At 32.1% G+C, this 21882-nt stretch overlaps 1 protein-coding gene across 1 annotated transcript in view; it reads right to left on the bottom strand.

Moving 5' to 3' along the window:
* Window positions 1-5447: 5447 nt before the first annotated feature.
* LOC137390466 (uncharacterized) overlaps window positions 5448-21882 on the bottom strand; it is a 35202-nt gene continuing 18767 nt past the window's right edge. The window contains exons 6-7 of the mRNA XM_068076795.1: window positions 7141-7299; window positions 5448-5460 (exon numbers count right to left, since the gene is read on the bottom strand). Coding sequence (XP_067932896.1) covers window positions 5448-5460; window positions 7141-7299 — 172 coding nt within the window. The remainder of the gene's footprint in view (window positions 5461-7140; window positions 7300-21882) is intronic.

The following is a 21882-nucleotide window of genomic DNA, read 5'->3' as shown; positions in this document are numbered from 1 at the left end:
AAGAGACATCTACTCATTGTAACTAATTGATTGTGGCTCAACAAAATAATTCAAATGCAATTGACGTTATCTCACGAAGAAATAAGTTACCGGAAACGGCTGAATTTAGAATCAGTGATGTCCCAAGGTAAATGCACCAAAATATTTTTTCAACTTTGAACATGCTAAACTAGCAGAAATATCAGCTAAAATTTTGTTTTCTCATTCAAATAACATAGTATCACGCATTACCAATAATATAAAACATTCTTAAAATTATGTGTTTGCTTTAACTTTAAATAGCGTATCTACCTTTCAAAAAAAGGACTGAAATTATTTTATAGGCTGAAGTTAGATAATAGTGGGTTTTAAGACACCCATCTCTATCATTCTAAATCGAACTAAACATCTCTAACTTTCGTTCCTAAAAAGCTAGGCTACATCAAACATTTATGGGTGGAGCTTGTTATGCCAATCGTGTTGTTTTCGAGACGGATATTGAAACGTTTTAAATAAGTCTTTGAAGGTTAGTGGACCAATCTTTATTTTGTGTACAAAATCGTAATCAGTGGGTCTGGTTTCAATAGAAAATATGATAAAAGTTGTACGTGACAGATATGGTTTAAGTTATGACAACATTCCATGTCACAAGAATAACACTAAAGTTTACCTGATAATTCAGTAAGTTTTAACATTGCTTTAGATAAAGCCAAAAATCATTAAAGAGAAAACATATGAGTAAAATATTTCTACTTTGACTGTTTATCACTGAGCCTAATTTTTTACAGAAGTTGTCTGACCTCTATTATATCAAGAAAGTTCTTGATGAATTTAAATAAATAAAACAAAAACAGAAGCGATTGTCTAATTTGCAAAAAATGAATTCTCACAATAGGAAATACAGCTACTAATGCAGCTATTAATTAGTCTCTATAAAACTTGGTAGACTAATTTTATTAATAGAGATAAACGATCTACAAGTTAATAACTCTATGAGGCACTGAATACAAATTATTTATTAACACTTTTAGGAGTGACATCAAATTATTTCGATTGGAGTTGCCCTCTCCACATAATTGACATCGAAATAATTCGACCTCGGTCCTGTCAGTTCATGGGACTAGTTCTTGACCTTGCATTGACTAATATTGCCGACATTGAACTCAAAACCCCTAAAATGGCAAATGTCATTCGCGAGTACGGAAATCCGACTGACGCCATGTTAAGTTAGCGTTTGAATAAATTTCATTTATTCAAACGGTGAGAAATAAATCTAGTTTAAGATTTAGCAGCTATGGAAGATCACAAATACACCGCTAAATCTAATGAACAGCCTACTGAGATTACTACTGCTAATTTATGTTGAAGGCAGAAAGGTGTACATGTAGGTGCACAGTGCTATTGCTAATCCATGAACTGCAAAAACTGCAGGAATGGACTTGCAAAGGAAAGGCATGACATTTCACAAGTGAGTCACTTGTACTACTAGTTCTATTACTATTGCTAAAGTCTACAGCTACTACTAGTTGTGCTACTACTAGTTAGTACTGCCACTAGTTAGTTCTACTACACTAGTCAATGGGTGAGTGAGAGTAGATCAGTGTCACTACTGAGTGTACAAGTTACGGTATTTTGTAGGTGATTAGATAAATTTATAAGCTAGTGAGGGAAATTTTTCTTCCTTCAGAATGAAAGATTTTTTATTAGTTAAATTTGAAATTTTTAATACATTAATATTTAGGAACTACAAACCATCACGTTATTTCTGAATAAATATTTGAAAAAAATGTTTGTAGTGCCTATAATATTGTTTATTGTTGCACATGGATATAGCTATCAGTAAAGATATAAAAGTAATAATACTATTGTTATTACTACTGTTGCTATCTAACTACTACAGTTTTATTTTAATTGTTAGATTTCCAAACAAAGCAACCGAGAACTGTCGTTATTTACAATGGCATCGCAACCGCAGAAGAGTGAATAAGCCTGGTCCTTGGGCACTTATCTGCAACGAACATTTCAATGATCCATGTTTTGACAAAACAGGTCAAAATGTTCGACTGAAACCACATGCTGTGCCCACACTGTCTACACTAGTGTTGGGCCGGTATTTATTTAGTGCCGGATCGGATATCCTTGCACTTTTTTATCGGTTTTTCCGGTATCGGTATCCCCAGTATTTTCCATCTTCGGTATCCTTTGCCAACTAAGAAAGTTCGGTATTGTCGGTACTGTCGTTCGACATGTGGTTTTTAGTGTGTGTTTAAACTTTAAATGGTTTAAACTTTAAATGGTTTAAACTTTAAATCATAACTGCCTCGAACAACTTTTATCGTTGTGCAAAAAGCAGCCCCTGAAAAAAATAACATTCTTTAGTCAGCAGTATATTGTTACGGCAAGGAGACTCCTTGTTTTAGCAAGCCAAAAAAGGAAAGAAAGATGGAAATATAAGTTTCATGATAAATGATTTTATTGTTTATTCTATTAAAAAATATAGTTATTGATAGAAACGTTATGTATAATAGAAAACATATAGATAATGGCAAGGGGCTCTCTTTGTTAAATATACTGAAACAGTTTACAGAAATCTTACTAGCACATATTGTAATCAGGTAATGTAATCACATAATTATACGTAGTCCAATTAGAGTCCAGTCCCGTTAGAGTCTGCATACCTGCTCCCATCTGTGGAGAACTCCCAAACCTTCGAGGCTGGTGGCATTATCAACGTGACATAATATAATAGTAGATACAGTAAGCGTGGAAAATTTCGTTGAATTTGTTCGCCAATGCGCGCTGAGATTAGGTAGCATGTTCGTCAAAGAAGCGTTTTAAAAACCTATCCGGATATCCGTATAACCATTTACCGATAGGCTTTTACGGAAAAATACCGATCATATCAAACCGGCCGCGGATAACTAGCTGTCACCGAAAATGATTGGTTTCTTCGAATACCGAGAATCCCTCGGTATCGGTAAGAGCGGATAACCCAATACCGGCCCAACACTAGTTTACAATGCCCAGTCAATTAAAAGTTTATTTTTCAATGTTGAATGGTGCTTTTCAATGATTGAATTCAGAGCAATATTGTCAAGCACAGTGCTGCTACGTTGTTCAAATTAAAGTAGACATATCTAAAAAGAGTTTAGAAACCTCTAACAGCACACAAAACAGCAACAGCTGCCACAGCAAGTGCTTATGAATATGTCTGCTGCTTAGCGGAATATGTTGATGAGAATTTCTCTAGTAATGCATCTGTGACAATGGTTAGTACTTCTTCGCAGTATTTCTGCAATTTGGTTGTTGTCATTTCTATTGAAATAATCTTGTGGATGCAAATTCCTTTATGATCCATGCTTGTTAAAAAATTTCCATTAAGCTTTATGACCAAGATGTGTATGAATGACTTCCAGTGAAAATTGCCACATTTTCATTTTACATAGCGATAGGGTATTTACATGGTCTGGTATTGCTACTGATTGCTAAACTATCAAAGGCTTTCAACATTTTGCTTTAACTTTTAACCGTGTGGGAACACTAAAGAAAGCTGAATTAGATTAGCGTGTGAACCATGAAATAAAAGTGATGTCTCAGAATTATATTAAAGCTAGTAGACTTGCAGTCCCTTGGGATATAAGAGATTGTTATGTGTAATAACTATTTCTACGAATATTTCTAGATGTGGAGAGGTGGTTGAATAAAGCAAATAAAGCAAATAAGGAATGAAGAGTGTTGTAATGTGTTGAAAAATTAGTTGATATTTAAATTGTGTGAAGGCTAAAAGACATATTCTTAGTCGATATAGTTGTTGTGTAGGCAAAACACGAGATCTTTTAACAAATGAGTTGATGGAAAAGAAGAGTTTTCATGATATGTTGTTCCTAAGTAATCGATTCAAAATGACCAAAACTATGTTTAAGTAGCTCAGAGCATTTCACCATGATTCCAAGCAATAGACTAATTTACTATTAATTACAGTATTATATAAAAGTAAAAGAGGCATTTCTGTAAAAATCAATGAGGCCTGGTAAATTAGCCCTGAGCTTTGTCGTACAGTCAAACATGGATAACTCGGCCACGGATAGCTCGAAAACATGGTTAATTTGAACGGTTTCTTTGGTCCGTTCCCACGTAATGATAAATTGCTATAGATAACTCGAACTCAACACTGTTAATTCGAACTGTTTTTTTGCCCAACAGCTACCGAAACGGTTTTTATCGCTTTAGAAAATCACTTTATTCAAAGCCATAGAGGTAAACCTCATCTTTTCGTAATTCATAAGCGTTGTTATTACCACCATCGGCAAAATAATTTTGTCAACGACTTTTCTAAAGGTTTGGTCAAATTTGATTTATACTGCTATACGATTAATAGCATGGGCTTGCCGGGTCACGCGCGCAAGGATTTTCGCCACGCACATACAAAACAAAAACAGCATGTTGTTTTGTATGTGCGTGGCGAAAATCCTTGAGTGCGTGACCCGGCTAGCCCGTGACGAATAGTTTTCCGACGTTGATTCCGTGTTGAATCAACGTCGGAATGTTGAATGTTTAAAACGTCTTAAAATTGTTTTTATTAAACGTATACGTTATCATAGCTAAAAAAACTATTCATCGTTTGACCTAAACACAGAATACGTGTGTACATTCAATAACTATCCATTCAAAAAGCGTGAGTGATATACAATGTACCGTTAAACCTCGTAAAACTTTTAATTGAACTGCCTCGGAGTGTTGCTCTTAACGAATCCCAGGTAAAGTAAGGGATTTTTCTTTGGTAACTTTTTCTTGAAGTTGCATAAACTTCAAGAAAACTCGGCAAAATTGATCGTGGGTAAAACGCTCAAAAGAAAAAGATGTCTTTTCTTTTGAGCATTTCAACAACGATCAAGTTTTGCCAATGTCAATCTAAAAAAACGTCCTGGCAATAACATCACCTCAAACAACAAACCAATCTCAAGTGATAGAAAAATCTCTATACTTTTTGATGAAAACGTTTTAAACTTTACATTAGAAGCATTTAATTCGAAACAAGCCATTTGTGCTTTTGATTTATATTATAGTTTGCATATGTACATGTATCTACTAATAAATAAGTAAATACATGGACTTGTGACAGTGCTCCGATAACTTGAATGCTCTGATAATTCGAACACTTTTGCTCGGTCCCTTGAAGTTCGAGTTATCCATGTTTGACAGTATTTGTTTTCTCAATAGTTCCATGTGTTTTCACCAGGTTGATCAATTATATATAACAAAAATCATGTTGGTCCAAGGATGGATCCTTGTGGTACTCCACACTTAATTAATAGAAGTTGGAATATTTTATGTGTTATTATAACACATTGAAAACAATTTGAAAAATAATTTTGAATTAATTCTAAACTTGAATAAGAAAATTTATTTTTTCAAGCTTACTAATCAAAATAGGGAGATCTATAATTGTATCCAAAGACTTTGAGAAGTCAATGAGTACAACTGAAACAAAAAGAATATTGCTTAAAGCAGCAAGAGCACCAATTAAAAACTCTATTGATGCTTTGCGAGTTCCTTTCCTTATCTGAAATATAATTTGAGCTTTTGTAACGTTTACTTAGCGTAATTATGCATTTGTTGGTTAATGAGATGCTCAGAAACTTGTGAAAAAACTGACAGAATAGAAACAGGTATATAGTTATTAGATAACAGCTTATTGCCTCTGGTTTTAAATATGGGCAAAACTTTAGCACTATTCATTTTTTGTGAGAAAACACATTGTTTTATGCTTATGTTGAATACGTAGGCCAAATATTTTGATAGCTCATGCAAATGAGCTTTCACTGATTTCCCGAGAATTGCATTTATGCCTTTTATTGTTCATTCAATAAACTAATGTAAATGAAGGTTTGCTAGAAATGAATAAAAAAAGCTACAAAGATTAATTGCCAGGTACTATGTCATAACTTTTTAATTATATAATAATAATTGAAAGATTATTATTATATAATTATTTAATCTTTCAATTAGTAATAAAATAATTATGTTATAAATAATTGAAAGATAAACGATGCAAATTATTTTAGTTTTCAGAACATCGACATTGACAGAGAACCATTTTTAATGTCGCTAACTAATTTTCATGTAGTCAAGAAAGTCAAAAATTTCAGAATATCATTTTGTATGCAATCTATAAATAGCTGGCAACAAGGAAACTAAAATTATTTTACTATTTAAGCAATGTTTTAAAATACTTGGAAATCTTCTGAGACTTCCAAAGAGACCATAAAACATGAAATTTGGTTATCAGAGAATGTTCACTAAATGAGACAATTTACACGGTTTCAACTCGATCCACAATTTGTCTTTATTAGACAAAAATCTTCAGAATAAACTTACATTTATTACACGTTTTTAATCAGGCAAAAAATAATTAAACATGAACAGTTTTGATGACCATCATCTTGTCATTTCTGATTTTTGAAGAGATTTAAAAGAAGCAGAAACTTGGAAACTTTAAGCAGTTCAGGGAATTACCATTAAAAGGGCACATTTGTAGCAACGTTTATGTATTTCAGATTTATAAAGGGCTGAAATCCAATGAAAAGTAAAATTGTTTTGCTATTTCAGGCTAATTTTGAAAAACAAATCGATTCAGATACCCAGAAAACGCAAAAAGTCAATTTCTCCAATAATAGAAAACATAGTTACAATATATATGTTCAATTATACAAGAAATTGAAATTCACACAACTTGATACCAAATTTCTACAAACTATCAAACCACTCTAAACAGTATAGTGACAAGTTGAAGTGTGTAAGAAATTGTCATTATTTATGTTTCAGGCTATAAATTTAATTGCAAAATTAATTGCAGCTTTAGTAGATTTACTCTTCATGAACAAGGATATGATATTTTATTCTTACTTTAAACTAAATTTAACTCTAAACATTAAGTTTAAATTTAATGCCTTATTCTAGTTACCACCAATAAGAAACAGTATTAAAACATGGCAAAAGCCTTCATAATAAACCAGTAAAGAATTGTTGTGAATCTGAACAGTGTGAAGTGTAATGTATTTTATATAAATGTATGTAAAACTTTTGAACTTAAATAGAAATCGTCACATTGATACAAGGAAACAGCTACCACGTCACTGGAAAACAGCTGTTATTTCTCACCTGTCAGGGAGTTCATAGATCCAGTTGTTGGACAAATCAAGGTCTTCTAATGAAGTCAGTTTGGTCACCACCTCAGGAAAAGTTTGAAGGCCATCATATATTGATAGCTCGGAATAGCCAGTGATCCTCAGAACCTTTAGCTTTTGAAGTTGTATAAAACTAAAATAGGAAAACATGAGTAAATTTGAATTACATAAATCTGTTTCAACTGATCATCCATGCCAACCCAAAGCCAAAAACAGGTGGTTAATTTAGAGCTGAGAATTGCATATGATCTAATTAACTACATTCTATCAAATTTCAGGGTAGTTATCCGCTTCACCAACTATAAAAAATTATTGCTATATTTAAATTTATACACTTTTTGTTATGCTTTAAAACGGATTACGTTTAAAGGAATGAAAGAGAAATTTAATTATTTTAAACTATTGGAAGACCACTATAGACAATAGTTGAAACATACAGATCAATCCATTTATTGAACACCACCTCTATTTGATCATCGCTTGGACATTAATTGGTATTTATTAACCCATAATAAGAAGTGATCAGTGTTCACAAAACAGCATTAATATTGACTCAAACAATAACAATTTTGTTGTTGCTGTAGTGGTAGTCATGGTTTCTGCGATAGGTTACACAAAAAAATTGATCATACAACCACCAGAACTAACCAACGGAACATCGAAGGAAAATCGATAGATAGAAAAAATAGAAACAGATCTATCTATATATATTTCTCAAAGTATGTCCGAGTGTTGGCGTGTATCGCATATCTGTCGGTTTTTTGGCTATATATCTTAAAATCTTGATATTCTGCATTCTGATGGATTTGGATTCACGACAATTTTCGCATTGACGAGTGTTTGATCCGGATGCTCTACCACTGAGCAAGAACGCCATAGTGATCAGATACGTCTTCATATAAAATATACAGCATGCGCACACTAATTATTTTAGCCTTAGGTCTTCCACAAAAGATTTTCAGATTTGTTTGCTTTGGAGCTTGAACAAAAATTCGGTCATGGACTACACTGGAGCATGCGCATAGCAATTAGCAAAGCTCCACAAACATTTGGAAATGGATTACCATTTTATGTTTCATAAATTATTTACGAAAAGGGAGAAACCATGTGGAACGACGCCTCCTCTACCGAATAAAGTTGCTAAGGAGATAACAGTTTCAGTCGAATTACCCTAAATTGTTTTGGAAGATGAGTCTCCTTTAAATATGTAAAGTTAACAGGCCTTTGCTGTTTATATTTTCTTTTTGCTTCGATTTTTGATGTAATTCTCCGTTGCGTTTTTGCTGTTTCATTATCTATTTTTATAATTTTTAGTATTGTATTTTAACGTTTAATGCTTTAGATGTTTTAAAAGCCAAACATACGAAAGGTTTACTTTTGCGTTCTTTTTTCATCGTCATAAAAAATAAAACATTTAAATAAAAATAAACACGATCTATATATACCCGTTTCTGATTATAGTATGGAGTATACAGTACAGCTTATGGTACAAAATGTTGAAAAAATACTTTACTGAAGTATACTTCACATTTACCCAAGTTTTTCTGATCTTGGAACGGATTAAAATCTACATAATTTTATTTTAATGGGAAAAAATGTTTCTGACCTCGAAGAACTCGGTTAGCAACGCTAGAACAGTTCCGCTAGAACAGGTTCTACTGTAGGTTAATAAAAGCTACACGTTGAAAAAATATATGAACTTTTAAATTTACAGTGGTTTAAACACCTTATCCTCATGATATGAAATTTGAATGTTACAGCTGTTTGAAAAAGTTTAAAAAGTTTTACAGTTGTTTTTATTTTCTCTCATGAATTATTTCGGTTTTAAATACGGGTAAAACTTTAGCACATTTGATTTTTGTGGGAAAACACATAGTTTTAAACTTATGTTGAATACGTAGGCCAAATAATTTGAGAGCTCATGTGAACAAGCTTTGACTAAGTTCGCGGAAATTCCATTCATGCCTTCTGCTTTGCGTTCATTTAGATTCGCAATAACTCTCTGAATAACTCTCTGAACAATACACTCATGAAAGATTACAAAATTAATCTTGGAACGTATTTATCCCTGACACTTGATGCTTTATATTTGTATTAAAAAAAGCTTACACAAGTCTGGTTCATATTTCTGTAAAAAAAGTGTTAAATTATGTAGCTATTTGTTTGTCATCAGTTATATCTTTAGAGTTAGTGTCTAAAAGCTCAGTAAATTCTTAGGTTTTACTTTGGTTTCGTCCACAATTATTATTTATTAAATTTCAAAGGTCATAAATTTTTAGTATTTCATGGGAACAGTAATCAGATTTTGCTTATTTGATATGGGATGAAACTTTATTTTTAGCTATTATGTAGTTCTTTTATAATTTAGGACTAAATGAGTAAGCTCTGTACTTGTCAAATAAAATGTCTTTCTTTTGTATATCCAAAATAGGGTTTTTAGTCATCCAAAGGGTTTTAAAGCTTTTGGGCTTGCAACAAGTTGGTTCCTCTATAGGAGCAATTTGGTCAAAAATATTTTGTTCTTGTTCACGAAAAAGCCTTTTCTTTCATTTTTGTGTCATTCAAGCCGAGGTGAATGACCGATGTTGCTAGAATAATAAAAAAAGTCCTTGCACAGAAAAGTTATCTTAGGTTAACACACAAAAATAGTTACCACTAGCTCTGCTACCCGGCATTGCCTGGGTAGTAAAAAAGTCTTTGGACAGAAAATTGATTTATACTTAACACATAACAACATTTACCTTTCTAACTTTCTAACTACATATCATGCCAGAAGTGTTTTGTGTGGTTGAAATAAATTAAGAGAAAAAATAAAACAGCTGTCAAGGTTTTCAAACTTTTTCAAGCAACTACAACTTTCAAACTTCATGTCATGAGGAAAAGGTTTTGTGCAGGACAACTGATTTAAAAATAAATAAAACAACTGTAAAGGTTTTCAAACCAATGTAAATTTAAAAGTTCATAACTTTCAGCGACCTATATATTTTGATAATGTATAGTAGACCCTCGGTTCTAGAACATAATCAGTTCCAGGAGATAGTTCGAAAACCGAGTTGATCAAGGTCCGAAATAATTTTTCTCATTAAAATAAAATTATGTAAACTTTAATCCGATCCAAGGCAAGAACAAACTTTGGTAAAGTATTTTTCAACATTTTACACCATAAGCTGTATTTACTAAGCTTGTACTTGTAGTTGCTATTTTACAGCATAAGCTGTACCTGTACCCGGGCGTTGCCTTGGTAATAAAAAAGTTATTGCACAGAAATTATGAAAACAGCTTAATCAACAAACCGCCAACCGGGAGCAAGAAGGGTTTTATTAACCCTTTGCCAGAATCAGTGGAATAATTGACTGCAACAAACTTGACGTTGCTTTAATATCACTATTACATTCAACTCATAAAACCATTTGTATGGTACTTGTGTAAAGTTCTGCTGTCTGTTAAATTTCCTAATTTGATAGTGCACTGCAATATCTAGTCACCCTGTGTGATTCACTGTTCCTGCCCAGAGCGAATGCCAGTTGATCTGTTGATCTTGGGTGGTCTAATGGTCTTGTGTGGTTTGTCTGACTTGCCACAGTGCCATACGTTTGATTAGGTGTCATTGTTTTGTCAGCCTTTGAGCCAACAACATGTAGTTTTTAAGCCTAATTTTTTGATGCTGATACTTTCTTTTATTTGTATTAAGTTTCATCATTGCACCAATATCTATCGCATACACATATAATCAAGAGTTAAACAGAAGGAGAATCACATACTATTTAACAATCTCCTGGATGTGTTATTAAGGTAAATATTATATCTTTCATTTTATGTGTTTTATTTTATGTTTCTAAATGGCTTTGCAGATGACTACCTGTATAATTAGCATACTTTCAATAACCTTTATCGACAATCGAGTTATTGTTTTATTGTAGTTTCACGGTGTTGACGAGCATATATAATAAACTTTTAATAGAATATACACTATGCCTCATCACCCGTATGTGACAATATAGCTACGAATCAGGAGATTCGCTAGAACTTGAATTAACCAATCAAATGGGACCAGTAAATTTTTCTACATATTGATACTAATAATGACTAGATAACGTTGACTATACATGACTTTTTGGGATGCAGATGGTTTCGCCATACATTCGAATATATTTCTTCCAAAGATGACAGCGTGCCTATTTTATTTAGTAGCTAGTGTCCGGTGTGCGTGTAGCAACTGAGAACTTAGCTGATACAAAGCCCCTAATGAAATAAGCTAATTCGACGACCTGAATACCGTAGACCGGTAGAAGTGGTAGTCGGTACTCAAATGTTTACACAGCATTTAAAGGAAGTTAATATGGCAAGTTTTCAATTTCTCTTATTTGAGGCGTTTGAAACATTTATAATAATGTATCTGTAGTAGGACTTCAAATTTTATTCTAGTCAACTTGAGCAAATACAAAATAAAATAAATGCCAATAGAGCCGCATAAGAATAGACTTTAATCACATTAGCCGATGTGAATACGAGAGATGGAGACATCATTTTGGGCAAGTCTGGGCATGTTTTTTTAGCCTGAGCGTTTTCACCGCGATAAGTTTTTTCGATTTATTTCTTCAAATATCTTGACAATGAGATTGCCTAACTTAAAAAACAACATATCAACTGATAATTAAAATAAATACTTTCCTTTAAAATCAATTCAAATTCGATGCAACCAAATTTTTAAAGATAGCTCAGATAATAATGTGGGGGAAATATAAAATATTTGTTTATCTTGCATTGCCTAGCATTAAATATTAACTTATTTGAACTGGTGCAATAATTGCAAGAATTTTACGAATCTGTTAATAATGTCCTTTGGTAAAAATTAAAATAATTTACGTTAGCATGCATAATAATATTCAAAAAACTTTTTCATGTATGTAAAACCATTTGTACTATTTTCAAAACCACCTGCGTTCGTTTATTTATATTTGTAGATTAATTGTACGATAGAATGTATAACAATATTATATAAAGACATCCTTATATGAAGATTCTGTTTCTCATCAGATTTATCTGTTGTTTTAAATAACGCTCATGTTTACACGGTAATGTTTGGAAGTTAGTTTGTTTGCTTTTTTCACTTTAAATAAATAACATAAAAAATGATAAAACAAATTAAAGGTTAGAGTGGTAAATGTTGTTATATATTAAATACAAATCAATTTTTTGTCCAAAAACCTTTTTATTACCCGGGCAATGCCGGGTAACACAGCTAGTAGTTGTTAGATAACAGCTTATTCCTTCGGTTTTAAATATGGGTAAAACTTTAGCACATTTCATTTCTGTGGGAAAACACATGGTTTTATGCTCATGTTGAATACGTAGGCCAAATATTTTGACAGCTCATGTGAACAAGCTTTCACATATTTCACAGAAATTCCATTCATGCCTTCTGCTTTGTGTTCATTTAGATTCGCAATAATTGTCTGAATAACTCTCTGAACAATACACTCATGAACGTCTACAAAATTAATCTTGGAATGTATTTATCCCTGACACTTGATGCTTTATATTTGCATTAGAACAAGCTTACACAATTCTGGTTCATATTTCTATAAAATGAGTGTTAAATTATGTAGCTATTTGTTTGTCATCAGTTATATCTTTAGAGTTAGAGTCTAAAAGCTCAGTAAATTCTTGTGTTTTACCTTGGTTTCATCTACAATGATTATTTTTTAAATTTCAAGGCTTTCTAGGGTTATTAATTTTTAGTATTTCATGACAATAATAATCAGCTTTTGCTTCTTTGATAGGGGATTAAACTTTATTTTTAGCTTTTATGTAGTTCTTTTTTAATTTAGGACTAAATGATTAAGCTCTGTACTTGTCAAATAATAAGTCTTTCTTTTGTATATCCAAAATAAGCTTTTTAGTCCTTCAAAGGTTTTTAAAGCTTTTGGGCTTGCAACAAGTTAGTTTCTCTATAGGAGCAGTTTGGTCAAAAATATTTTTTTCTTGTTTACAAAGAAAAAGCCTTTTGTTTCATTTTTGTGTCATTCACGCCTAGGTGAATGACCGATGTTGCTCAAATAATAAACAAAGTCCTTGCACAGAAAATTTATCTTACGTTAGCACACAAAAATAGTTATCATTGTAACTTTTAAAATTCATATCATGAACAAAGTGTTCCGTGCAGATGAGATAAATTAAAAGGAAAAATGAAGCAAGAGTAAAAGTGTTAAAAAGTAAATGTAACTGTGAATTAGTTAACTATTATTAGCCAAATAATGTCTGGTTTGCTTCAATAACAATGAAAAATTGTTTCGTACAAAGTTTTGTTTCGTATCATGTTTTTAATTTGTTTTGTGTTGGCACTGTAAGGCGAAAAGGCCGTATAGAGCGGTATAGCAACCCATAGCATATGTAATTATTGAATGCAAAGACACCCAAATAAAAATCATCAAATTTTTATATTCGTGTTGTACATATTAAAATTAGGAACAAGCAATGTGCTAACCTTAATAATTATAGTTACCTACAGTAAATGTAGTGTATTTAGTGGTTAGGATCTGTAAGAAATTGAAACATTACAATGTACTACACGCACTACATACAGCAGGGAGCTCCTACCTTTGAGATAGACATATAATATAAACGTTGACTTTAGCTTAACTGATTTTTGCTTACTAAATATACATTTAAAGCCAAGTTTTGGTATGCATTTTACACAACTCAACTTAAAAATTATCACAGGCTCAAATTTTATTACTTCTCTGTTTTGGGTTGGTTTTGGCTGTAATATTTTAGTAGAAATGGATCAATAGAAAACTTCCAAGGATTAACTCTCATGCATTGAGGCAAAGAGTTCAATTTATTGCCACTGTTTTTAATCAGTATAATTTATTTGTATACATGTGTCAAACAGTAACCTAAATATTATATAGCAAGGTTTTTTATATTAGCAAATGTAACATTCAACTTATTTGACAAATATTTTTATATAAATAATGTAATAATTTATATATAATTTTCTAAACTAGAAAGCTATATCAGTTTTGACATGCAAAATTTAAACAAAGTTTATAAACCAACAAACTAATGCACCATATCAGCCGCATTGACTACACCGGCCGGCTACTGACAATCTCGGCTGGCATTCGCCGCCTTTTTCATTTATAAGGAAGTCTACATTCTAGACGAAGACAAATTATGTAGTAGAGTCAGTTAGATATGTAACATGCCATAAATAAACATCTACTATTTATTAACTCCATTATTTGAGGATAATTCATTTCAAAGAATTGATCAATGAACTTGTTCAAGCGCGCAGTTGAATACCTGTAGAAGAAGTCAAGCAGTGTTGTCTTAAATATAGATATGAACAAGTGTCAGAACCCTTTCTCTATAATATAGTGAGTCTTGATGACCATCCTTGGAATGCAAAGGTTGTGATTTGTATAGAAAAGATTGAGCTTAATACCCATTTCTTTTTGGTCCACAATTTTTCTTTATTAAGCAAAACTCTTCACAATATACTTGCAATTATTATGAGGTTTTTTCAGCAACATAAAAATTAACCATTCCTATTTGTAAAACTGTTTGTGCTATTGCCAAAACAACCCCCAATCCTTGTTTTGTGTTTTTATATTACAAGTATGATATATTGTATACATCATATAACAATCTAAGTCTCCAGAAACTTTATTATTGGTGCGCTGAACACAATTATTCATACACTACTAGACAGAATGTTTAATTGTTTACAAAAATTAGAAATTCCTCAGGGGAGGTATAAGTACTAATAAATCAAATGTCATATTAAAGTCCCGCACAAGTGCTGAGGTCCGGTACTTACTGGTACATATAAACAACTTGAACACAAGGTGTTAGAATCATTACATCTAGTTGCATAAGTTTTATGGAATACACAGTAGCATTTTTAGTTTTTCTTGTCCCTTCCAATGTTTTCTTAGGTAACTTTAATATACGATTAAAAATCATCACACATGGGCTAAAAGACCCATTGAAAGTATATAAGAAAATATATGGAGATGTAAAGGTAAATAAGTATCTACCTGATAGAGGCTATTCTAATACATATTATAATTAACTCGAGCATAAACTAAACAATATATGAACTAATAGAGCTTAGACATCATTTGTTGGTCTTTCATACTATATTTTTCAGACAGTTCTTACATCATTGTTTTCATTTTAAATACTATGATACTTCTTAAAGCCTAGAAAAGTAAATTTTAAAATAATATTGTATGTATAATAACATGTATCTACCAGTTTAATATGATTTATTGGTCAAATTCAAATGAAGAGATAAGAGTATTCAGTGGTCTAACAGTATACAAGTAGAGTCATTATTGAATATGGTTGCTGAAATTTTAGTTAAGAACTGAGCATCAACATTACTATGGTTTGACTTATCACAAAAACAGTAGTTTTAAGTGAACTATTAGTTAAATCATATACTGTGTTGACCGAAATCCCAATTTCATTCAAAAATTATTTTAATAATGATTCATATTTTATTATGGTTGCTTGACTAAATTTAGGTGGCATTAAAAATTAAACATTAGTGAAACTGTACGGTGCATTTACTTCATGCGATAATAAGATAAGATAAGATTATACAGTGCAGTACAACATACTGTGCATTGACTGTAATACGTACAGAAGCTACTGCACGTCATTAGTTTGAAGTGAAGTAAAAATACTTTTTTTATGATTTAAAAGTAATTTAAAAATTACCAGACATAAGCTAAAAGACCCATTGAAAGTAGTATTTAAGAAATTACATGGATATGTAGGGATAAGTATATAAGATAAGTATATACCTGATAGAGGCTATAGAAAGGCATATTATAATTAACTCGAGCATAAACTACACAACATCTGAACTACTAGAGCTTATACATCCTTTGTTGGTCTTTCATACTATATTTTTCTAACAGTCTGTTACATTATTGTTTTTATTTAAATACTGTGATACATGAATTTCGTAATGATTTAGAAAGTAAAATTTAAAATAATATTGTATGTAAAATAACATGTATCTACCAGTTTAATATGATTTATTCAAATGATGAGACAAGAGTATTCAGTGATCTAACAGTATACAAGTAGAGTCATTATTAAATATGGCTGCTGAAATTTAAAGTGAACGTAAACACATAATTTTAACATTGTTTTATATGATTGGTAAAGTATGATAGGCTACATGTTAATTGAACGAGAGAACCAAATTTTAGCAGATATTTCTACTACAATGTAGTTTAGCAAGTTCAAAGTTGAAAATATATTTCGGTGCATTTACGTCGGACGATCACTGAATTGTAATAAATCTGTATCCGGTAACAAATTCTTTACTTACTCGTTAGTAATTAAACGCATTTTTTAACCACAGTCAGTTAATTACGATGGGTAGATGTCTCATTGCTAGTTGTGAATCTGACACTAAAAATCGTAGCATAACTTTTTTTAGAGTTACTGTCTCTCATTCGCCAAGTTTAGCAAAACTATGGCCGTCTAAGGCAAAGCGTGCCGACTTAACTTTTCGAAGACTACCTGCCAGTGCGGTTGTGTGCATTAGGCACTTCCATAAGATCCAGCTTCATTCGGAGCAATTTGGGTCAACTACATGATTAGGAATAAAAGAGTGAGAGGTTCCACTTCCTAATGGTGTTGTACCATACAGCAAGAGAGCAATGTCAAACAGGAAAACCTCAACTATCAGTAATTTGTGAAAAATTTCAAATAAATATTAATAACAAATATAGTTATTTTGACTATCCAACATTTAAGGAATTTCTGAATGAATTGCAAGGTATTATCAGTCTTCCTATCCAACATTTAAGGAATTTCTGAATGAATGACAAGGTATTATCAGTCCTCCTATCCAACATTTAAGGAATTTCTGAATGAATGACAAGGTATTATCAGTCCTCCTATCTAACATTTAAGGAATTTGTGAATGAATTGCAAGGTATTATCAGTCCTCCTATCCAACATTTAAGGAATTTCTGCATGAATGACAAGATATTATCAGTCCTCCTATCCAACATTTAAGGAATTTCTGAATGAATGACAAGGTATTATCAGTCCTCCTATCTAACATTTAAGGAATTTCTAAATGAATTGCAAGGTATTATCAGTCTTCCTATCCAACATTTAAGGAATTTCTGAATGAAGGACAAGGTATTATCAGTCCTCCTATCCAACATTTAAGGAATTTCTGAATGAATGACAAGGTATTATCAGTCCTCCTATCCAACATTTAAGGAATTTCTGAATGAAAGACAAGGTATTATCAGTCCTTCCTATCCAACATTTAAGGAATTTCTGAATGAATGACAAAGTATTATCAGTCCTCCTATCCAACATTTAAGGAGTTTCTGCATGAATTGCAAGGTATTATCAGTCCTTATATCCCACATTTAAGGAATTTCTGAATGAATTGCAAGGTATTATCAGTCCTCCTATCCCACATTTAAGGACAAATATTCCTAGATATGGAGAGGAGGTTGAGTGGTGCACATGGAATCATGCTTAGCTGGAATCTAAATATTCAGATTTCATTACTGTGCGGGGCGAAACTTCTTCCTAAAGCTTTTAGCGAGGCGACAGACACAGCTCTTATTATAGTAAAGCTAAAGATTACCCATGCTAAAAGATTTTGCACAATTAATACTCCCCAAAGAACTCCTCACAATCAGGTGCTTTCTTATTCTGAGAAAATAAAAAATAGCTGAATATAATAACAATATTGATTAACTTTACAAACAAAATTAGACCAAAGCATACAAGAAATTGTGTTGGCTCCTTTAATAGTCTGAACAAAACTTTTTTCTTAAACCACAAAACTGTCATGTAACCAAAACTGTCACATAAAACCTTTATCGCATTTTCTAGGTAAATCAAGCACGCTGATTCCAATTTTGTATTCAAAATAAAAATTGGTCCACTAACTTTCAGAGTAATGAAGAGGTTTTTACACCGTTTTAATATCGGCCTTGAAAACAACACGATCGGCATAACAAGCTCCGCCCATAAATATTTGACGTAGCCTAGCATTTTAGGAATGGAAGTTAGGGATGTTTAGTCCAATTTAGAATGATAGAGATGGGTGTCTTAAACCCTATTATTATCTAAATTCAGCCTTCAAAATAATCTCAGTCTTTTTTAAAAGGAACTTAAGCTATTTAATATTGCATATTTAAAAATGAGCTCGGAAAAGCGCGATAACAATGCTAGCTTGTGATTAAACTACGCTTTTTTTGAGCTCATTTTTCTTGGCGTGCAGCCTATTAAACATCGTGTAACAAGCTACGAGCAATTTTAAAGGGAAACTGAACACAGTTTACTGATGAAGGCCAACTTTTACTCTATTTGTTTTGTGAAATTTACAACATTTAACAAAATATAAATTATTTCTTGCAACAGATAAATACTCAGGATAATATTTTAAAAACAAAAAATGCCTGTGCATTCAGATATAACTGAGTACAGAAACTTTTTTCAGCTGCATATTTTGCAAAAAATTGGCTAAATACGCCATTGCAAAAATGTGTGTGAAATGTACTCGCAACTGGGAACGCAGATTATCAATCAATCATCCAATCATGCAAAACATAAAGTTTGACTTGATTCGTTTTATCTGCGATAGAGACCGCACGTCCCCCGCAATTTTTACAACCCGGAAACAAGTGCACATATAGAACACATTTTATGATCATCATTGCTAATACGTGTCGCTAAAAAAGTTCAACGATAATTTATTGCTATCGTTATTTTTATTATGTTCACACTACGAAGGTTAAAAGACGCACTGCTAAAACAACTACTCCTCTCTCATCTACGGGTAAGTTGGAAGAAAAAACCGAAAAAGTTATTACTTCATGTGTTGTTTCCTACATAATGCTGCCTGATCCGAATGGGAGTTATGCAGGCTTCAAAAATGTAGAATCAGAAGATGATGATCAGAATGACGCAGATTATGTAGAGCTTTTTATTATGGATGAAAGAAATTAATGTAAGTTCAGTTGTGAGTTGAGAAAAATATAGTTTTTAGAAATATTTTAACTGAATCTGACAGCATATTTACTTAGCTGATGTTCATGTCTTGTACAGCGAACAAGTGATTTTAATAAAATAATACAATCATTAGGTATGGTTTGATGAATAATTATATTTCAATCATTCTAAGTGCATCATGACATAAATACACCACATTTAACACCTTACGTTACATAAATCTAAATCGTGTTATACAAAGAACAGCATAATATTTATAATTTGAATAGCCTGTTATACTAATTTTATCAAAATGATACCTCATATAAAATTAAGGATTGGGTATAACTTTCATGTGAATTTTGACCTGTACATTTCTATTGCTGTTCTACTATCTGGTTTTGTAAGATATTTTAAAAGTGGAGCTGCTCTGTCCTGCCATTCATATATTTATATTTATTCACAATATAACTATTATCTACATGTAGAGCAATTAAATGTATAACAAACTGGTTGAAATTTGTTGCGTGTTACACCGTCATCATACTAATTTCAGAATGTCACACAGTACAGTGTTCGAGTAATTTAAGACTGCATGGTGCCTGTATGTTCACGCATTGTTCTGCAGACTGTGTGACTGTGACTAATTGAACCAAGATCTTGACGAAAAAATGTGCTTTTAATACATTGCAGTTTAGGTATGAATTACTGCAGGTACTTTTGGAGTTGATCCCATTGATTTCTTACAGATAATCTTTAAAATCTCTCTTCGAAATTCAAATGTCTTCCCAGCATATACATTTCTTGTGCAAAAGCCTCTAGCTTCTTTAGAGTAATATACTGTAATCTTCAGTTTCCCATCGCTATCTTTAATAATTAATTTATAATAATTAAAATTTAATGCCAGTTATCAATTGTGTTAATATAATTTCTGCATAAATTTATCTTGGCTGTTGTTTAAGCTGTAAAAGTTGTATCCCTGCTGAAAAGTAGTATAATCCATATATAATTTTATTGTAGATACAGCTTAACAGTTAAAACTTCTCTTCCCACATTTGTGTCGTGATCTGTCACTGCTAGTTTGATTCTCGTAAAATATCCTTGGGGATCAAAGTCTATTCGCTTTGGTGCATAACTTTATATGAGGCTGTGGAGCTTTTCTAAAGCACCAGTGCGTTGACCATGGTTCAACAGATGCAATGTGTTTAGCAGTCTCGCTTGCCCAGCCTCAGAATTTGTGCCCTGCACTTCCTGGAATTAACCATTTCACCTTTCTTTCCATTTCTCTGTAAACATATCAATTTATTCGTTGTTATTTTTCAATATATTATAAATCTGCAAAGTTTCTGTTTATTCAAATGTCAACCAGCAGCAGAACATTTACCATTTGTACAATCTCTGTTTAGTATTATGCAATAAATGACTACACATTCTTATATCACAAACCAAAAGCATTGTAAGTGATACATAAAATATTGTATTACACATTTGTCTGTGCTTTGTTATTTCTGAATGTATTATTAGATTCAACATACAGCTTTCATGCCAACATTGGGTGCAAATAATTATTTTTTCATCACTCACGGATCAATTGGTTCATGAGAGCAATAGATGAACTTGTCGTGTCCTGGAAAGCTCCTATGAATATTAGCGACATGGTATCTTATGCTAAGTACCATCTCAACCAATAGCTCAGCATCGCCTTTACATTGAATCGCAGAATACCACACATGGTTCTTCCTCTTCTTTATCCAAGGGAGCAACTCATTTTGATCTTTGCGCACACATGCTCTAATCAGATTTTTGGCCGGATTTTTGGTCCAATGCCATACATCCTATCAAAAAATTACAAATAAATACCACTAAAGTTAATGTTTGAATTGCTTCTAAACCATTACCTACAGTGTCACCATGGCTACCACAAACAATATCACCATAACCACTATCTACCACCATCACCAACACACACTAACACTACACATAGTTAAATAGCTATACATGATTATAAGTATAGGCTAATCACTTCAAGCGATCTTTAAAGCCCATATTAGTAATGGTAGCATGAATATAAAATAGTAATGCAATCCAAATTTTTATGATTATATTAGTCATGTATTTTACGAACACTTAGGGCATTTTTGACAATCCAGATCGAATGGAAAATTTATATTTACTGACTAACTTTTACTCAGTTAGTCAAGTTAATTCAAGTAAATCCGGTTAAAATCAAACGTATGAAACTCAGCCTGAGTCTCATTGTCACCCAGTCATATTAAATCATTGCTTTGTACTCATGTACAGAACTAAATATTTCTAATTATTATATTTATTAATTTATATTATAAAACTACTATATTAATTAATCATATTTATTTAAAATTATTTATAAATTACTTACAGTTGAGGTTTTCCTGTTCGATGATGTCCTCTTGCTGTATGGTACAACACCATTGGGAAAAGAACTTCTCTCTTTTTCACCCTTAATCTTGTGGTTGTCCCAAATTTTCAGAATAAAGATGGCTCTCGTGGAAGTGCCTAATGCACACGACCACACTAGCAGGTAGTCTGTGAAAAGTTAAATTGGCACGCTTTGCCTTAGACAGCCACAATTTTGCAAAATTTGGCGACTGAGACACAGGCACTCTAAAAGAAGTTATGCCACGATTTCTAGTGTCAGATTTGCACCTAGCAAAGAGACATCTACTCATTGTAACTAATTGAT

Source organism: Watersipora subatra, chromosome 3, assembly GCF_963576615.1.
Source record: "Watersipora subatra chromosome 3, tzWatSuba1.1, whole genome shotgun sequence".
NCBI classification, from domain to species: domain Eukaryota; kingdom Metazoa; phylum Bryozoa; class Gymnolaemata; order Cheilostomatida; family Watersiporidae; genus Watersipora; species Watersipora subatra.
Note: the sequence above shows the minus strand (reverse complement) of the source record. Positions and strands in the feature narration are given on the sequence as shown.